Genomic DNA, 18,051 nt, shown 5'->3' with positions numbered 1-18,051 from the left:
TTTGGATGTTAGTTCTAAAAGGTCTTGTAGGTCTTCATAGAACCGTTCAATTTCAGCTTCTTCAGCATTACTGGTTGGGGCATAGACTTGGATTACTGTGATATTGAATGGTTTGCCTTGGAAACGAACAGAGATCATTCTGTCGTGTTTGAGATTGCACCCACCTGTTTGCATCCCACCAAATCACTGCAGATGGTGACTGCAGCCATGAAATTAAAAGGTGCTTGCTCCTTGGGAGAAAAGTTATGACCAACCTAGACAGCATATTAAAAAGCAGAGACATTACTTTGCCAACAAACGTCCATCCAGTCAAAGCTTTGGTTTTTCCAGTAGTCAGGTATGGATGTGAGAGTTGGACTATAAAGAAAGCTGAGCGCCAAAGAATTGATACTTTTGAACTGTGGTGTTGGAGAAGACTCTTGAGAGTCCCTTGGACTGCAAGGAAATCCAACCAGTCCATCCTAAAGGAAACCAGTCCTGGATATTCATTGGAAGGACTGATGCTGAACCTGAAACTCCAATACTTTGGCCACCTGATTCGAAGAACTGACTCATTGGAAAAGACCCTGATGCTAGGAAGATTGAAGGCGGGAGGAGAAGGAGCGACAGAGGATGAGATGGTTTGATGGCATCACCGACTCAATGGACATGAATTTGAATAAGCTCTGGGAGTTGGTGATGGACAGGGAAGCCTGGCGTACTGCAGTCCATGGGGTTGCCAAGAGTTGGACTCGATTGAGCAACTGAACTGAACTGAACAGAACAGTGTTTGGTAGGGCCTGTTCCTCACAGTCTCATCAGCTGGTTATGGCATCATAGTTTTGAATCTTTATCTGATAGGTAAAAAGTGTTATTTCAAAATAGTTCTAATTTTCATTCCTCTAACGAGAATTTCTCTAGTTATGAGCATTTTTAATATATTTAAGAAGCATTTTTTTGGTTTTGTGATCTGTTCATATTGTAGCCATTTTTTCAGTAGGTTTGTTGATCTTTTATTTTAGCTTTGAAAGTTCCTTACTGGTAATAATAACTTTGCAAATTGCAATTTTTGACAGCTTGTAATCTGTTCATGTTAACAGTGTTGTGGGGTTTTTCTTCCCCAACAATTGGTTTTCTTCCCCAATAAATAGAAACATTTATTTTTACACTATCAAATTTATCAGTATTTTCCTTTATTGCCCTTGGATTTTAATTCATGGGTAGTAAATATTCTCAAGTTTTGGGGAAATTCACCCATGTTTCTCCTAGTGCTTGTATGTCATATTTTACATTTAAATCTTTAATCCACTCAGAATTCATCCTAGTATGAAGTGTGAGGAATGGATTTCATTTTCTCTTCTGCAGGTATACTAAGTATACCTGTATATGGTATACTATGTAGTTTAGCTAAAGTCTACTTTTTCCTCACTGAGGTGCCCCTTTTATCACTTACTTTACACATGCAATTAAATCTATTTCTGAATTTTCTTTTCTATTGAATTGGTCTGTCTACTCACGTGCCAGTACTACAACTTAAAATTAGAGATGCTTCATAATATGGTTTACTATCTAGTAGAGTTGGCCCTCCCACATTACCTTTCATCTTCAGGGTGTTTCTGGCTTTTCTCTCTTGTTTATTATTTAGCCCTTATAAACTGACAGGTGTTGAAAGAGGAGCTAGTAATGATAGTAATAAGAATAGTAATAGCTTAAGAGTTTGCCGACTACCAGCCTGGTAAAGCACACACGTGTATTGATTCAGTACTCCTCTTCAGATCAGATCAGTCACTCAGTCGTGTCCGACTCTTCGCGACCCCATGAATCGCAGCACGCCAGGCCTCCCTGTCCATCACCAACTCCTGGAGTTCACTGACACTCACGTCCATCGAGTCGGTGATGCCATCTGGCCATCTCATCCTCTGTCGTCCCCTTCTCCTCTTGCCCCCAAACCCTCCCAGCATCAGAGTCTTTTCCAATGAGTCAACTCTTCACATGAGGTGGCCAAAGTACTGGAGTTTCAGCTTCAGCATCATTCCTTCCAAAGAAATCCCAGGGCTGATCTCCTTTAGAATGGACTGGTTGGATCTCCTTGCAGTCCGAGGGACTCTCAAGAGTCTTCTCCAACACCATAGTTCAAAAGCATCAATTCTTCGGCGCTCAGCCTTTTTCTCACATCCATACATGACCACAGGAAAAACCATAGCCTTTGACTAGCCGGACCTTTGTTGGCAAAGTAATGTCTCTGCTTTTGAATATGCTATCTAGGTTGGTCATAACCTTCCTTCCAAGGAGTAAGCGTCTTTTAATTTCATGGCTGCAATCACCATCTGCAGTGATTTTGGAACCCAGAAAAATAAAGTCTGACACTGTTTCCACTGTTTCCCCATCTATTTCCCATGGAGTGATGGGACCAGATGCCATGATCTCCGTTTTCTGAATATTGAGCTTTAAGCCAACTTTTTCACTCTCCACTTTCACTTTCATCAAGAGGCCCTTTAGTTCCTCTTCACTTTCTGCCATAAAAGTGGTGTCATCTGCATATCTGAGGTTATTGATATTTTTATTATTGAATGGAAGGGGAAAGAAAGATAATAACTTAAAAAAATTATTTGAATTTTGTTTTTTATAAATAAATAGAAATGTAAGTACGTTTGCAGGCAAAGAAGAAGAAACTACAGCCAAATGAAAGTTCTGTCACATGGCAAGATTAGTCTGATATTAAAATATGAGTAGTAAAATACGAGTACTCCTCTTAGCAACCCTATATTAATTTCCGCTTGGAACAGATAGGAAAACCGAGGCACAAAGAGGTTAAGTAATTAACTTGAGTGGCAAAGCTGGTACGCAAAACCCAAGATTTTGAACCCACGTCATCTCGCTGCAGAGCTCCCCCCCCCCAAATATATGCCAGTTCTAGACCAGATTCATTTGGAAATCTGAGATTCCCTTCACTCCTGGTTTGGTCTTGGCCATGTCTTCTCTTCTCTGGAAGATCAATTTTCTCATTGTTGCCAGGGGAGCCCTCAAAGTTGGGGTGTAAAAGCTGAGTGTTGATGTCACTGGCAGGAACCACTCTGCCTCACATGATGAGTGGAGCTTGTAGGCAGAAACCCAGCACCCCACCCAGGAACAGATGGAACACTGCTGAACAGCTCTCCTACCAACCGGACCCTACAGGCTTGGGTGTGCTCGTAATTCCAGGAACAATCATTGCTCTGTTGGGCAGCGCCTCACACAACTCCAGGGGGTGCCCCTCTCATGCAGAACACTGCTCTCATCTCTCTCTTTCCCATTTTGTGAGTTTTTAGCTTTTCTTTCTCTTGGTGTCATGAAAGGAACTCCTGCCTTTGGCTGTTCCCACTGAAAAGGCAGCAGGGATATTCTCTGCCACTTGATAACCTGCTTTATCAGAGGATTACCTCTCAGAGGTAAGGAGACTTGTCAGCCACCAGTTGCTGCATCCGGTATGAGTAAATGTTAATTAACCTCTAAGTACGATCTCTAATTCTGTCTCATCACCAGTGTGGCCCTGATGATATACTTCTGTTAAGATGTTAACAGCGCTGCCTGTGAGAATGCCCACCCTGAGACCCAGCCCTGTATTCCTGGAAACAGCAGCAGTGGAAGAAGCCTCTGCTCTTGTGCTCCTGGAAATATCTTCTTTGCTAGATGTCCTATATAAACAGTTTGAAAGTGGGCACCTCACACCAACTTAACACCTAAGATGCACGTTGGAGTAGTGCCAAGTGAACCTGGCAGAGGGCTTCTTGTTCCTGAGAGCTTGATTTCAACAAACAGTAGGATCCAATAGGGAAGCAGCTTTTGGACCCATTACAGAGGTGGGAACAAATGTCATTCTCTCTAAGAAGTTACATTGCTGGCGTCAGAAGAATGGTCCAGCAGGCACTCCCGTCTCTGAAGAGCTCTGGTTAATTTCTAATGTAGATGCACACTGCACATTAGGGAGAGGAGGTGCAAAGAATTTTAGGTTTAACTTTTTCTTGTTTCTTCCTAAAATACAGATTGTCTTTCATTAAGTGAAAGCAGCAAACAGTGACCACCAGGAAAACCACAGCCAGCTCGTGGAATGGATCCCAAGCTTGTTTCATGTCAGACACTCAGGTGAGATACACTCAGGAGATGGGCAATGGTTAAAGCTGTTCCCTCCTGAGACAGGCTGGGACCTGAACCCTGGGATCCTTTGCTGCAGTGCCTGCCCCTGGACAAATGGTCTCTTTCAGCAACAAAAAACTAAGAAGCTAAAAGGGACTAAAACTAGCTGTGTGCCTACACAGTTGGGGCACGTTATCAATGAAGAGATACAAAAAGACCAAAAGGAGCAGAAGCAGGGTACTGGCATGCACCCTGTACACAGTGCCACCCAGGGGGTGGGCAGACCACCTAAGTGACCCCTCCACCCCAACTCCTGGACACACCCCTGCTCTCTTGCCACATAAGGAACCAGCTGTCTCCTCCTCAGGAAGCCAGCAAAGGAAGCTGTTACTTGTCTTCCCTCCCCTGAGCTGCAGCACGAATCCCAATAAAGCCTTGCCTGAATTTCTTATCTGGTCTCTTATCTGTTACTTTCACTTCTGTGATGAGATTCTTCAATGGATTTCAAGCCCCCTCCAGAGGAACTACTGGGTACTCTTAACGGTAAATCCCTGGAACCTAAGAATGACAGGAGGTGTGGCTGTCACACACTTTTTACTTACCAGAAGCGAGGTACACTTAGCTTCTCAGTTCCTTATCCTGGTTCTTCCTGATATCCTCAAAGGAGGAGATAGTCCACACTATTTGTTTCATGTCATGAAACATGAAACTATTTTTGTTCTGTTTTTTTTTTTTAAATGTGTTAATTATCATAGGAGCATTTAAATATTTTTAAATGGGACCAATCAACTATTTAGCCATTCCACTTTTATTCTCATCCATATGCAAACATTTTTTTAACATGACAGCATGATCATGTACATAATGTATTTTTCACTTCATATAATTACAGAATCTGCATAAACATCAGAAACTACAGAATCCACATAAAACAGATTAGAAACTATGCAAATATTCCCAAATGGTAAAATATCTAAGTGAAAAAGAACATTGATACTATAAGTAAAAAACATTGACACTTCATTTTAATCAACTGTTTCAATTTTTAATCATCTAAGGAAACATTTACCCACATCAGGGCCTATTTTATTGTCCTTGTTCCTTCTCAAATCTAGGCCTCAGTGGTATTAAGAACACTGTCTAGTTGATCACCTTTAGTAGGATTGTCTTTTAAGGAGTCCTATAAAAGTAGAGGAGCAGAGATTGACCATATGTCATTACACTAAAAACTGTTAATAGTTTTCTTCAAGGGTGAGTTCTCTGATGTGCAACAAGGGAAGAGCACCAAGTGGAAGCATTTCTTCACTGATTGTATGCATAAGGTTTTTTTCACTATGAATTCTCTGGTGTTCCGTAAGTCAGATGGTCTGCTGAAGGCTTTTTCATGTTACATTCATGTAGTTTTTCCACCTATATATGAATTTTCTGATTCACAATAAGATAAAAATTTCCATCTAAAGATTTCCCACATTGGTTACATTTACAGAGATTCTCTCCAATATGGATTCTTTGATGTCCAATAAGGTGAGAATTCCATTGGGAATACTTTTCCCATGACATTTATGAAGTTTTCCTCCAGTGTGAGTTCTCTGAAGTAACACTTCAAAGTGAGAACTCCAACTGAAGCATTTCCCAACTGATTACACTTTCACATTGAAGAGAAAGGCTTCTTTGTCTTCAGTGTGAGTTCTTTGATGTGAAGTTACATCAGAGCTCTGAAGGAAAGATTTCTTATATTAATTGTACTCATTAAGACTTCTCTCCATTCTTTGATAGACATTAAAATAAATGACTGAAAGACTTCCTACATTGATTGCAACAAAACAGTTTTTCCTCAGTATGAGTTTTCTGATGTCTCATTAGTTGAGAACTCCCACAGAAAGCCTCCCACATTCATGGCATTCATGGAGCCTTTCTGTAGTACAAATTATGTAATGTCAACAGGTAAGAGCACCAGGTGAAAGACTTCCCACCATTGATCACATTATGCAGTTTTTCTTAGATATGAGAACTCCACTTAATAGATTTACCATACTAATCTTGTCAGTCTCCAGTATGAGTTAAGTCCTATAATTCTAGACATAAACACACACCTCCAATTTTTAGTGTCCTTTGAGGGATTGTTTCAAACTTGACACTAACCTCCAGTAGGTCTTGACATACACAAATATCATGAACAATGCTGGAAGTGGCAATTGTGAATGAAGAGCAAGGAGAAGGAAGACCATATAATTTGGTGGATGAAGATCCTGAGGAATTGGTTATCCATTAGCTCATTCCATACTCTGAAAAAGTTCCACTCTCATACACCAAAGTCCTTATTTGACCCTTATTAGAGCCCTGAAAAATTGCTTTAATCCTGTATGTTTCACCTTTACCTTCTATTTTCCATTGGCCATATTTTTCCAATTACAATCTAAGCCGCTAGGGGCTGGAAGATGATTCTCACGTGGCCTTTGAATTCTTTTCTGTAGGCATTCAAGGACTGCTTGTTGAGCAAATAAATATATGTAGATCTCTTGGCTCTGCTGCTCACCAGTTCTGTCCCCACAAATAGGAAGAAGACTGCCAACCTGGGAAGGTTATTGTGCACACCAAGAAGATACTGAAGCCACATGGGAGCTCTCTTGGTTGTCTAGATGGTTGGCATTCATTAAATTCCAGCTCCAAAAGAACAGCTGTAATGGTGGTTGTTTCTATGTTCTGTGATCTGTGGATATGAGACAGAAGAAAACCAGATCTTAGCTTCTCCCTTTCCTCCAGCCCTCAGCTGACACAATGAGACAGGAGAAAAGCAGATCTTAGCTTCTCCCTTTCCTCCAGCCCTCAGCTGACACAATGAGACAGGAGAAAAGCAGATCTTAGCTTCTCCCTTTCCTCCAGCCCTCAGCTGACACATGGAATACGTCCTGCATCATTTTATGCTACATTAAGTGTGAACTCTTACCTTCACACCAGAGATGAGGTGTCCCTGGCCTTCTGAAGCAGTCAACTTATGACATGAAGTTACCCACAGCCTGAAATCTTTCCCAACTGAGCCTTTATTACTTTCACGTTTCCTTTAGTGAGACAGTGGTGAGTACAGAGGCTCCTGCCATGAGACTAGGGCACTGCCAGCCCTCCTGGTGGCATCATCCACCATTCCCTGGTTGATCATCCTCTAGCTCACCATCCAGGCTGCTCATATAATCCTGACAGATATCCATTCATCTGAAGGAGGTTCGTGCAACACCCGCCCTCCTACCTGCTGATCATGCTCCCAGAGCATTTCCTTCACCTGCCTCCCCACACACTCCCCTTATGCACTCTGGGACAAATTCCCACATCCACCCAGGGCCCATCCTTTTGTTTTAACATTGCTTCTTTTAACTAAGTCATTAGTGAAAAGATGTTTAAATAGGTGGAAAAAAACACACAGAGACCCTACTACAGAAATATATAGTTTATTTATCCAAGTTCTCTTTCAACCCTTGTCCATACGCATAAATACTTTACCACAAACATCAGTGCACAGACTTCTTGGTATCTGTTTTTTTAAACTTACGTTATAAGCATTTTCAGGTTTCACTAGTTATTACTTTTAACAACCAATGAACAAACAAATTAGAACGGCAAGTCAACTGAGCAAACACCTAGGAGCGACTGATGTATTCATTAGCAGTAACTCCCCACTGGTTTTCTTAAGTGCAGGGCGGTGTTCCTGGTCGTCCTTGGGTCTTGGGAATTTCATCACCAGAGACTTTTCATTCACATCCGAATCCCAACCAGGTTTCCTCAGGCGACACTGCTGCAAAGGTGACGCCTCCTCAAACGGCTTGAGAGCGGGGAGGTAGGCTATTTCTTCTTGCATTTCACCCTGCTGTGCGTCTTCTGGTGCCCTATCAGGTGCGAGCTCTGCGTGAAGGCCTTTCCGCACTTGCTACAGGTGTAGGGGCGCTCGCCGGTGTGAGTCCTCTGATGCCGGATGAGATGGGAGCTCTGGCGGAAGGCCTTGCCGCAGTCCGGACACGGGTAGGGCTTGGCCCCGGTGTGGGTCCGCAGGTGCTGGGAGATGGCCGAGCGGTCGTTGAAAGTCCTCCCGCACTCGTGACACACGAAGGGTCTCTCCCCGGTGTGAACCCTCTGGTGCTGCCTGAGGGAGGAGCTCTGCACGAACGCCTTCCCGCAGTCCCGACACACATAGGGCTTCTCCCCCGTGTGGATCTTCTTGTGCACCGAGAAGTACCTGGGATTCCGGAACGTCTTCCCGCATTCGCTGCACCGGCACACCTGGCTCCCTTTGTGAATCCGCGTGAAGGTGATCTGCGGGGCGTTCCGGGCGCAGGCCCTCCGGCCCCCGTCGCCGCCGCTCTCCACAGCCTTCCCGGCGCCGCCGCGCTTTGGAGGAAGCTTGACGCGTGCGCCGCGAGTCCCCCGTTTAAGCCGGGGGTCGCGCCTGCGCAGGCGCTTTCTAGGAACAGCCTTCTGGAGGGCGCCGCGGCCGCGGTCCGGGCCTCTGCTCGCCTGGGGTTGGGGGCTGTCCCCGGGCGGCTGCGGGGGCAGGGTATTTTCCGAAGCGAGTGTCACCGGTTTCAGCGCTGTGTCCCAGACTCCCGGGGCCCCGGCCCCCAGAGCCTCTCCGGAGGTGGAGGGCTGGGCGTCATCCGCCGAGGACCCCTTCTCCTCCTTCAGGGGGCAGGCGGGCCCCTCCTCAGGAGGTCCAGGCTGTGGCGTTAACTGCTTGCTGTCCAGGGTCGTCTCCCACCCTGAAAGAAACCCAGACGTGTGGACCGCGTTGAGAGAAAGTGCTGAAACGGGTTGATAATACGACATAATCAGATATCCAGAAGCTTCCTCCCGCCCCAAGTGCAGCCACGCAGGCTGGGGAGGGAGACCGAAGCACTGAAGCAGCAGAGCTCAGCAGATGGCTGAGCGTCTGGGTTCTCATATCCCCTTGAAGTTTGGACAGCAAATCAGTCCTTCACTGGACCCGAGGCTGCCTCTGTCCACACCTTGCCTGCCCCTCTAGGTCTACAGCTAAAGGCCTGGAGGCTGCAGGGGACTCTCGAAGGCACATATAGGCCTTGCGCTGGGCCCAGAGGAGGTATAAGCCTGGACTTACAGCCTCTGGGGCATCCCAGTCCTGGGGACGGTGGCGGGGCCTTACCCACAGACACCAGGTGTCCGAAGGTCTCCAGCATCACGTCGTGGTACTCAGTCCGCTGTGTTGGGTCCAGCAGCCCCCACTCCTCCGTGCTGAAGTCCACAGCCACGTCCAGGAAGGTCACTGGATCCTGCAACGTCACACACGTGTCTCAGCAGGAAGTTCAGAGTCCTTGGTAGGTACAGAAGAGAGGCTGGCAGGGACGTTCCAACAGAGCTCACTGTGCCGGCACTCCCCAGCTTTGGGGGTTTACTGGGAAACACTGCCTGGGGCCTGTAAGAGGTCCAGTGAGTGCGTTCTGATGAAACCCGAGTCTGGGGCCCAGACTGGAGTTCCTTCACAAGGACTACAAGTGCCACAAACTGCTTCCTTTTCCCCATGACTTCCCACAGGGGACTATCCCTCGGGTTGCCTCGGGGTGGGGCAGCAGACCAGCTGCAGTATGGTCAGTCCTTTCGAGATGCTGACCAGGACTCTGGGAGTAAGAGGTCTTCCACTGCCCTAACCCACATGGGAAGCACTCTGCCCACAAGGGGCAGAGCCTGCTTGAGAAGCAAGAGACTGGAACACCTGAACACAGCCATACCTGCCTGTACGAAGCCTGAAGCCTGCCTCAGACCAATCGTTACACGAGACCACTTCTGTGCTCAAGCCAGGTGTCAGCCCTGACCAAGGCCATATACACACCATCACCGGCCACTTTCTGAGCTTCGACAGTCAGTAAGACAGGACCAGTCCTATTTTGTCTACAACCTGGCTCTGGTTATTTTGAAGCAAATACCAGGCTTTGTTTTAAACACCATAAACACCCAAGTCTGTGTTTCCAGAGAATGAAGTCTCTTTTGTTTTAACTGAGATCCAGCAGGCATCTGCATGCCAGGGCTCAAGGCTGCCTGCCTCTCACTCGGCCCTTCTTCCTCTTCCGTCCAGATTTCCTGACTCCAGGTCAGTGAGCCCCATCATGGTCTCCAGTGATATTATGGACACTGGAGGGCAGACCCGCGGGGGAAGTCAGGACCAGAGGAGGAAAGTGCAACACTCCCCACTCACCTCGGGCAGTGCCTTCGTGGGCCAGGTGGCTGCGTCCTGCTGAGCTGTGGGAGGGAGAGCGCCGGGGGGGCCCTGGGCGGGCGGTGCTGGGGAGAGATGTGAGCACAGGGTTAGCAGGGCGAGGGCAGCCACCTCCGGCTCCGGGATGCCTGGGGCCGGCACACACCGGCACACATCCCATCAGTCCCTTTGACCTGTGCCCAAACCCCACGTTTGTGACCACAGGGCACCAGCGTCCCTCCTGCTGGCCCCTCTCCCTGCCTCTCCAAGGACTGTTCTGGAGCCAGGCCCTCCACTGAGGCAGCCGAGTCACCGCCACATCACCTCAGCAGCTAGCTTCACACCTTCTCCCCAAACACAGAGACCCACTGCTGGCCTCTGAGTCCTCCCTCCATCCCCCCTCCCCATGGAGGGTGGGACTTTCTCTGGCTGCCAGGACCATACTCATTCTCTTAAACATATCTTGATGCAATTTTACCAATTTTCTTCCACCTTAGAAAACAGCTCTGCCCAGCTCTGTGATGCTTTGACGTGACTCTCCCCATGTGTCCCCACACGGTCCTTAGGCTTCTAGAATGATGATGCGCTCCCCCCGGCGCCCCGCCCCGCCACTATCAGGGGGACACATGGTATGACCCAGGCTGGGCCGCCAGGCTGTTGCTTCCTCCTGGCCAAAATGACTGCATCAGGGACAAACCCCGGCCCCCCAGCCAGCCAATGAGAGCCAAAGAGGTAACTGCTGGAACATATAGGAAAGAGAAATCCCATGCTGGGAACCCCTATATGGAAACAGTGTGCATTTGCGTGCAGCTACCAGAGGAATGATATAGCAGACGACAAGCCCTGAAGACATCTGGAACTGCTGGGTCTAGCCATGCCTGAACCTGAATCACTCTGGAAATTTTCAGTAAATTGTATTTCTCCCTTGAACCACTCTGTGCAAAGGTTCATAGCAGTCACACCCAAGTTCAACAGAATGCTGACCAAAAATGCAGGGTTCCTTGGAAAGCCTATTCCATTGTCTTCTGTAATACTAATTGGTTTCGTTTGCCCCCGTGGTGTGACATGGACTCACTGACTTTCATCTCATGAGCTTGACAGCTGTCTTCCTGGCACCTGTATTAGCTCCCTGGTTTAACAAGCTGCCACGACGGTGGCTCAAAAGAACACGAATTTGCTGTGTTACAGTTATGGAGATTAGAAGCTTGATACAAACTCAAGGGGCTAAATCAAAGTGCTCCCAGGGCTGTATTCCCTCTGGAGACTTAGGGAGAATGTATTCCTTGCTCCTTCCAGTTCCCGGAGGCTCGCTGCCCATGACACTTTCCTTGTAGCACCCCTGCTTCAGCTGTCACATCTCCTACCCTGACTCTGACCCTCCTGCCTGTCTTCCTAAGGATCCTCGCAATGACCTTGGGTCCTTCCAAATAATCCAGGTTAACCTGTCCATCTCTAGATCCTTAACGTTATCACACATGTGAAGTCCCGTGTCCCTTTCACCATGTGAGGTTCACGGGGTTCTAATGTGGATATCTTTGGGACCCTCAGCCTGCTGACCACAGCACCCCAGACTCGGTGCACGTGAAGAGACCACTCCTGCGACTGCCAGCCCTGCTCTCTGCCCACACCTGTTTCTCCAGGAAGCCCTGTTCTCTGGATGCCACTCTCCAGGCTCAGATTCCCTCCCTCCTCCTCAAGCATCAGTCAGTCAGTCAACCATTCACTCACTCAAGGAGTCACGGACATAGAAAATGGAGGTGAGCAAGCAGGTGTCTGTGCTCTATAGAACTCAGCCTAATGAAAATCAAGTCTCATCAAGGCTGGATCCCCAATACATCCCAGACCTGTACCATCTCCCTGGCCCACTGCTACCGTCGCCACTCTACCCCACTGCTGTCAGATGCACGTTCATTTGTCAGACTCCCATCTTTCTTGCTAGGTTGGAGGCTTGTTGACCTCACGAGTCCATGAATCCTGTCTCAGTCATCACATTATTCACAGCTCCCAACGAGTGTGTGATGTTAGAAGCCACTTCAGAAATACATACACATACACCTGTGTGACTGAAATGGATGCAGCAGGGATCCCAGGATAAAAATGAAGCACATTATCTGCTGGCCTCCATCAGAAATGTGTGGAGGGCTCATTAAAGAACGCAGTGCCAGGGTGGGAGGGAGGTTCTAGAGGGAGGGGACATATTTATACTTATGGCTGATTTACATTGTTGTACAGCAGAAACAAACATAGCACTGTAAAGCAATTATCTTCCAATTTTAAAAAAAAGGGATGCAGTGTCAGGCCCCACCCAAGAGTTTCAGCAGCTTTGAGGTAGGGCCTGAGGCCTTCCATTTCCACAAACAGGTCCAGGGATGAGGCCATTCTCAAAGTTCTTTGATCTAGTGGTAGTGACAGGTATGTCAGCAAGGAAACATCTAAAGTAGGGGTCCCCAATCCCTGGGTTGCAGACAGGTACCAGCCCGAGGCCTGTTAGGAACCAGGCCATGCAGCAGGGGGTAAGTGGCGGGTAAGACAGCAAAGCTCCATCGGCTGATCCCCATGGTTTCCATTACAGCCCGAACCACACCCTCCACGCCTGTCTATGGAAAAACTGTCTTTCACAGCATTCCTTGGTGCCAAAAAGGTTGGGGACTGATGATCTAAAACTGATTCCCCAAATGGGGTCGGGGAAGGGGAGGAAGCAGATGCCCTTGGCCTAGATGGAGTGGGCGCCACCCTTCTGCCACCCGTCAGGAAGCCTGGGTTCTTTTGCTCCCACCCTTGAGACACCCTCCCAGGAACAGCCATCTCCCCACCCTTCCATGGAACTCACTTTCCTCCTCAGAGATCCAGGTCACGTCCTCCACCAGGGCCACTGCCTGCCGGCAGTCCACTGGGTGCTGCGACTCCACCCATAGCCGCAGCTTCTCAGGCAGTGCGCCCAGGAACTGCTCCAGCACCAGCAGCTCCAGCATCTGGTCCTTGGAGTGCGCCTCGGGCTGCAGCCACTGGCGGCAGAGCTCCCGGAGCTGGGCCAGCGCCTCGCGGGGACCAGCCACCTCCTCAAAGTGGAAACCCCGGAACCTCTGCCGAGCCATCTCAGGATCAGCCGTAGGCTTATCCAGATGTTGAGGGGGCTCCCTGAGAACCTCTGGGCTCAGGCCCTCATCGTCAGCATACAGAGCCCGGATCTGGGCATTCCGGGGAACAGCCACCTCCTGGTTCAGGGTGAGGACTTCAACCACCTCGATCTTCATCAGGGGATTCCCAGCAGGAAAAGGATCCAACTGAGGTTCCAACTGAGCCTTAGGACACTCTGAAAGTTGAAAACAGAGCAAGACAGATGGGCAAAAAAATGCATGAAAAGTTTTGCAATGTTGTTAGCCACCAGGAAAATACAAGTCAAAAACCACTGTGAAATATCACTTCCCAGTCTCTAGGATGGCTATTATCAAGGATGGGTGGTAACAGCTGTTGGTGAGGATGTGGAAAACCTAGAACTCTTGCACACTGGTAGTAGGAATACAGAATGCTACACTACTTTGCAAAACAGTCTGGTAGCTCCTCAACAAGTTACACATCGAGTTATATCATGATACATGGGTTTCAATACAAAAGAATTAAAAACACATGTCAACACAAAAACTTGTACAAGAATGTTCACAGCAGCATTATTCAAAATTTCCAAAAATTTCCCCATGGGGGCCAAGAATGAAAATATCTGGGAAAGACAGGGATGCTGGGTCTCGGCATAGAGTCCAGAGAGCATTTGCTAAACAGAATTCCAGGATGGCCCTGAAATGCTAAGGAACGTGCACAAAGTAACAGGAAACAAGAGAGTTCTCTACAACTCCAAGAATAAATGCTAATTCTGAATGAGTTAAAGATTCAAAAAATAAGTTTAAAAAGGTAAATAACACAGACTGTGATTTACTTTCCATTAGACTTGTTTTATAGACAGAAATGGCATGGCCGGCATCCAGCAAACCTGTGGTTTCACCGTTGCTATTGCAAGTGTAAGCGGTTAAGCACAGCTCTACTTGGAAAGGAATTGATAGCATGAACTCAAAGCCTAACAACGGATGCCTAGGAACTTTACCAGACGAATCTGCATATATCAGGGAGCCATCCAGGGGTGAAAACACTTCTGTGATACCCAGAGAATGAACACACAGACAATGGCCAGCCAAAATGAAAGTGAAAGTGAAGTCACTCAGTCATGTCCGACTCTCTGGGACCCCATGGACTGAAGCCTGCCAGGCTCCTCCATCCACGGATTTTCCAGGCAAGAATACTGGAGTGGGTTGCCATTTCCTTCTCCAGGGGATCTTCCAGGCCCAGTGATCAAACCTGGGTCTCTGGCAAGAGCCACCAGGCTCAGTGGTAAAGAGTCCGAGCCCACCTGCCAATGCAGGAGACATGGGATCCATCCCTGATCCGGGAAGATCCCACAGGCTGTGGAGCAACTAAGCCTCTGTGTCACAAATAATTAGCCTGTGCTCTAGAGCCAAGGAGTCACAACTACTGAGTTCATGTCCTACAGCCCCAGCTCCACAATGAGAAGCCCGAGCACCACAATAGAGAGTAGACCCCACTCTCCGCCCCTAGAGAAAGACCAGAGCAGCAACAGCAAAATAAAAGTATTAAAAAAAAAAAAAAAACGCTGGCTGAGGCGCCCAGTGGACAAAGCATTTACCTCAGTTGGACTCATCAGTACAGCCGTCCCAGCCGAGTCAGTAGGCGGAGGGGCCCCAGCATGGAGGCTCCTGTTCCAGCCCGGAGACAGATTCTGGCCGAATGGAGCCCACGCTGAGCCTCTGATCCACCTCAGAACAGCTGTACCAGCGCCTACCCCACTTGCTATACCTCAGCGCAGCCCAAGGTTCCCAAGATCCCCACCAGGCAACTGATCTGAGTACACAAAGAGTTCACAATGGATGCCTAGGAACTTTACCATACTAATCTACTTATGAGCAGGGAGCCAGCCAGAGATGAAGACATGACTTCTGTGATACCCAGAGAATGAATACACAGATAAAGGAAAGCCAGTATAAGACAACAGAACTCAGAACTACAACTTCTGTGGCAACAAGCCCAGCTCTCAGGACTTGGTTGATAACTTCCAGTTTTTCTTTCTGACCCCTAAGTCAATACTCTCCAATCAGAACCTTCTCTTTTTTTCCACCATGGTCTTCCCCCTCCCAATCTGCTTTACTCTCAGTTCAGTTAGTAAAGAATCTGCCAGCAATGCAGGAGACCCTGATTCAATTCCTGGGTCAGGAATATCCCCTGAAGAAGCGATAGGCTACCCACTCCAGTATTCTTGGGCTTCCCTTGTGGCTCAGCTGGTAAAGAATCCACCTGCAATGTGGGAGACCTGGGTTCGATCCCTGGGTTGGGAAGATTCCCCTGGAGAAAGGAAAGGCTACTCACTCCAGTATTCTGGCCTAGAGATTTCCATGGACTGTGTAGTCCATTGGGTCGCAAAGAGTCGGATACGACTGAGCGACTTACACTTCACTTCAAACACAAAGGATGGTGGTTGACCTCCCCTGCTAGGTTCAACTCTTGAGTAATAGCCTCTGCATGTCCTCTTTTGAGCGGGCTTTATTTCCACAACACTCACTTCCAGAGCAATGTGGTAAATGATGGAGTAAAACTGGAAGACACAGGGAATATCCAAACACAGGTCAAGAAAATTGTGAAAGATCCCCTTGTAAGCATTATAAAATTAGTACATTGATTTTAGGGGGACTATGACAACATTGGAATGTTCCTGTCACATGCAGTAAAAAGCAGAACAGGAAATTACTGTTGAAAACGAGTCCCCCTAAAAACGACTTCCCTACCGAGTTTACACTTAACCTCTATTATCCAAAACTGTATCCCCTTTCTTGTCCCCTCTGACTTCAATTCCGGAATCCACCAGTGTCAGACGACCAAAACTGCTGTGATCGATAGCATCGTACTTTAATACAAACTGAAGCTGTCTGTCCAGGGCAAGATGAGCTAACAGATCCTGGAGCCATGGATCACCTGGCCAGAGACGTCGTGATAAGTCGTCTCCAACTGTGCGACGCTATGGAGCCTACCAGGCTCCTCTGTCCATGCGGGTTCTCCAGGCAAGAATACTGGAGTAGGTTGCCAAAAAACAGGATTAAGAAATGTCAAAAAAAAAAAAAAACACAACAAAAAACACACGATGATTAACCCCAGCCTCTCCAATCTTTCCTTTTAAAACACTCCTAGGATTTGTCTCCACATAATAAACCTTTACTTTGCTGCAAACTCCCGCTGTTGGAGTTTGGCTTTCTACGCCTGGCGCACACGAGGTCAGTTATATTACTGTGGAGTAACTGCAGCTGGTTAAAGAAAAAAAATTTGAAAGCGACTAGGAGTAGCGGCTGCTTGTTCGCTGTCTCCGTGCTTTCCCTTGCCGTCTGTGGCCACCCAAGCACCTGCCGCGTATGTCGCCGCGCACTTAGCTGCGGCGGCTGCGGAGCTGGTTTTGGTAGAGCCCGTGCCCACACCAGACGACTGTGCACGAAGTGCGCCCGACCCCTCCTCCCAAGGGTGAAGAGTTTAGATGCCTACGCTCCCTTCACAACCGCACCAGCTCCTCTCCAAGTTCCAGGAGCTTAGGACCGCGACTTCCGGCCTGGACGGAAATTGCGTCATGCTCCCGCCGCACTACAACTCCCAGGAGCCTCCAAGCCGTGCGACTTCCGGCGCCGCCATGCTGAGGCTTTGGGTTTCTCTGAGGCCTTTGGCAGGATTGCGGCTCACTCGCCTCTCACCTCCTCCTTTCGCGTGCCCTTTCCCGGTCTCCCTGGGTCAGTGCGGCGGAGCCTCCATACACACCTTCCCGAGCTGCAAGTCTGTCTCGTTGGGTGACGTTGGGTGTCGGGAGCGCGGCCACTTTGCTCGAGAGTAACGAGCACCTGGATTCCCGACCCATTTTCCTCCCCCGCTCCCACATTCTTTCCTTGTCTCCTTTGGGCTTTTTTGTCCTCCTCTCTCCGAATTTTCTGATTACACACCTCGACTCGGCAGCGGCCTCCACGGACCTCACGGGTTTTGCCCGCTGCTGGCGCGTGATCCGACGAGTGAGTCAGCGCGGAGTCAGAAGTCGCCCAGTGCCAGCTGGGGCCGCCCATCCAGACTGGCCTTGGGCGCTCCAGGGTTGAAACCAGCTCCTGGGCCACGCTGTCACCTAATGGCCGCTGCCCGGTCACTCGTTTCCTACTTTTCAAGGGTTTTTTCCTGGATGAAATTCATGGCAGACATTTGACCTTCCATTTCCAAACCCTTCCCCCAACTTCCTCTCAAACAAGGCTTTGAGTTAGTTTCATGGGGATGCTTGCCTGCCTTAGTTCATACCTGCGTTATCTTGAACATTTATTTAGTTCCCTTCCGGTTCCTCAGGATTTCTGGAGGCGTATTCCCGCCTCGATGGACAGGAGTTTGAGGAAGCTCTGGGAGTTGGTGATGGACAGGCAAGCCTGGCGTGCTGCAGTCCATGGGGTCGCAAGGCGTGGGACCCGACTGAACGACTGAACTGAACTGATGCCCGCCTCCCCGCCCAGTCATTCTTGACTTGAAAGCAGTTTTTTCTTTCCATTACAGCTCTTAAGGCTTGGAATTTCTCTCTGAGGATAACAAGGTGGGGCTCCCTAGGGGCTCCGTGCTGGGCCACAAGCACCATTTTGAGCAATAATCATGCATGACACTTAAAAGAAAAACCTTATTTCTCCAGATTGCTTAATAGC

General features: G+C 48.3%; 1 protein-coding gene across 2 annotated transcripts in view; it reads right to left on the bottom strand.

The window, feature by feature from the left end:
- Positions 1–4,884: 4,884 nt before the first annotated feature.
- Positions 4,885–18,051, bottom strand: part of ZNF274 (zinc finger protein 274) — a 25,258-nt gene continuing 12,091 nt past the window's right edge. The window contains exons 5-9 of one of the 2 annotated variants that reach the window (XM_055552126.1): positions 13,116–13,598; positions 10,286–10,371; positions 9,239–9,365; positions 8,318–8,837; positions 4,885–6,802 (exon numbers count right to left, since the gene is read on the bottom strand). In XM_055552126.1, the coding sequence (XP_055408101.1) occupies positions 6,625–6,802; positions 8,318–8,837; positions 9,239–9,365; positions 10,286–10,371; positions 13,116–13,598 (1,394 nt within the window). In that variant the 3' untranslated portion in view covers positions 4,885–6,624. Of the gene's footprint in view, positions 6,803–7,512; positions 8,838–9,238; positions 9,366–10,285; positions 10,372–13,115; positions 13,599–18,051 lie in introns of those variants that run through there. The other variant, XM_055552125.1, reaches the window with a different exon arrangement.

The sequence above is a fragment of the Bubalus kerabau genome, chromosome 17 (genome assembly GCF_029407905.1).
Source record: "Bubalus kerabau isolate K-KA32 ecotype Philippines breed swamp buffalo chromosome 17, PCC_UOA_SB_1v2, whole genome shotgun sequence".
NCBI lineage: Eukaryota > Metazoa > Chordata > Mammalia > Artiodactyla > Bovidae > Bubalus > Bubalus kerabau.
The sequence above is the reverse complement of the archived record's forward strand: the minus strand, read 5'-3'. Positions and strand labels throughout refer to the sequence as shown.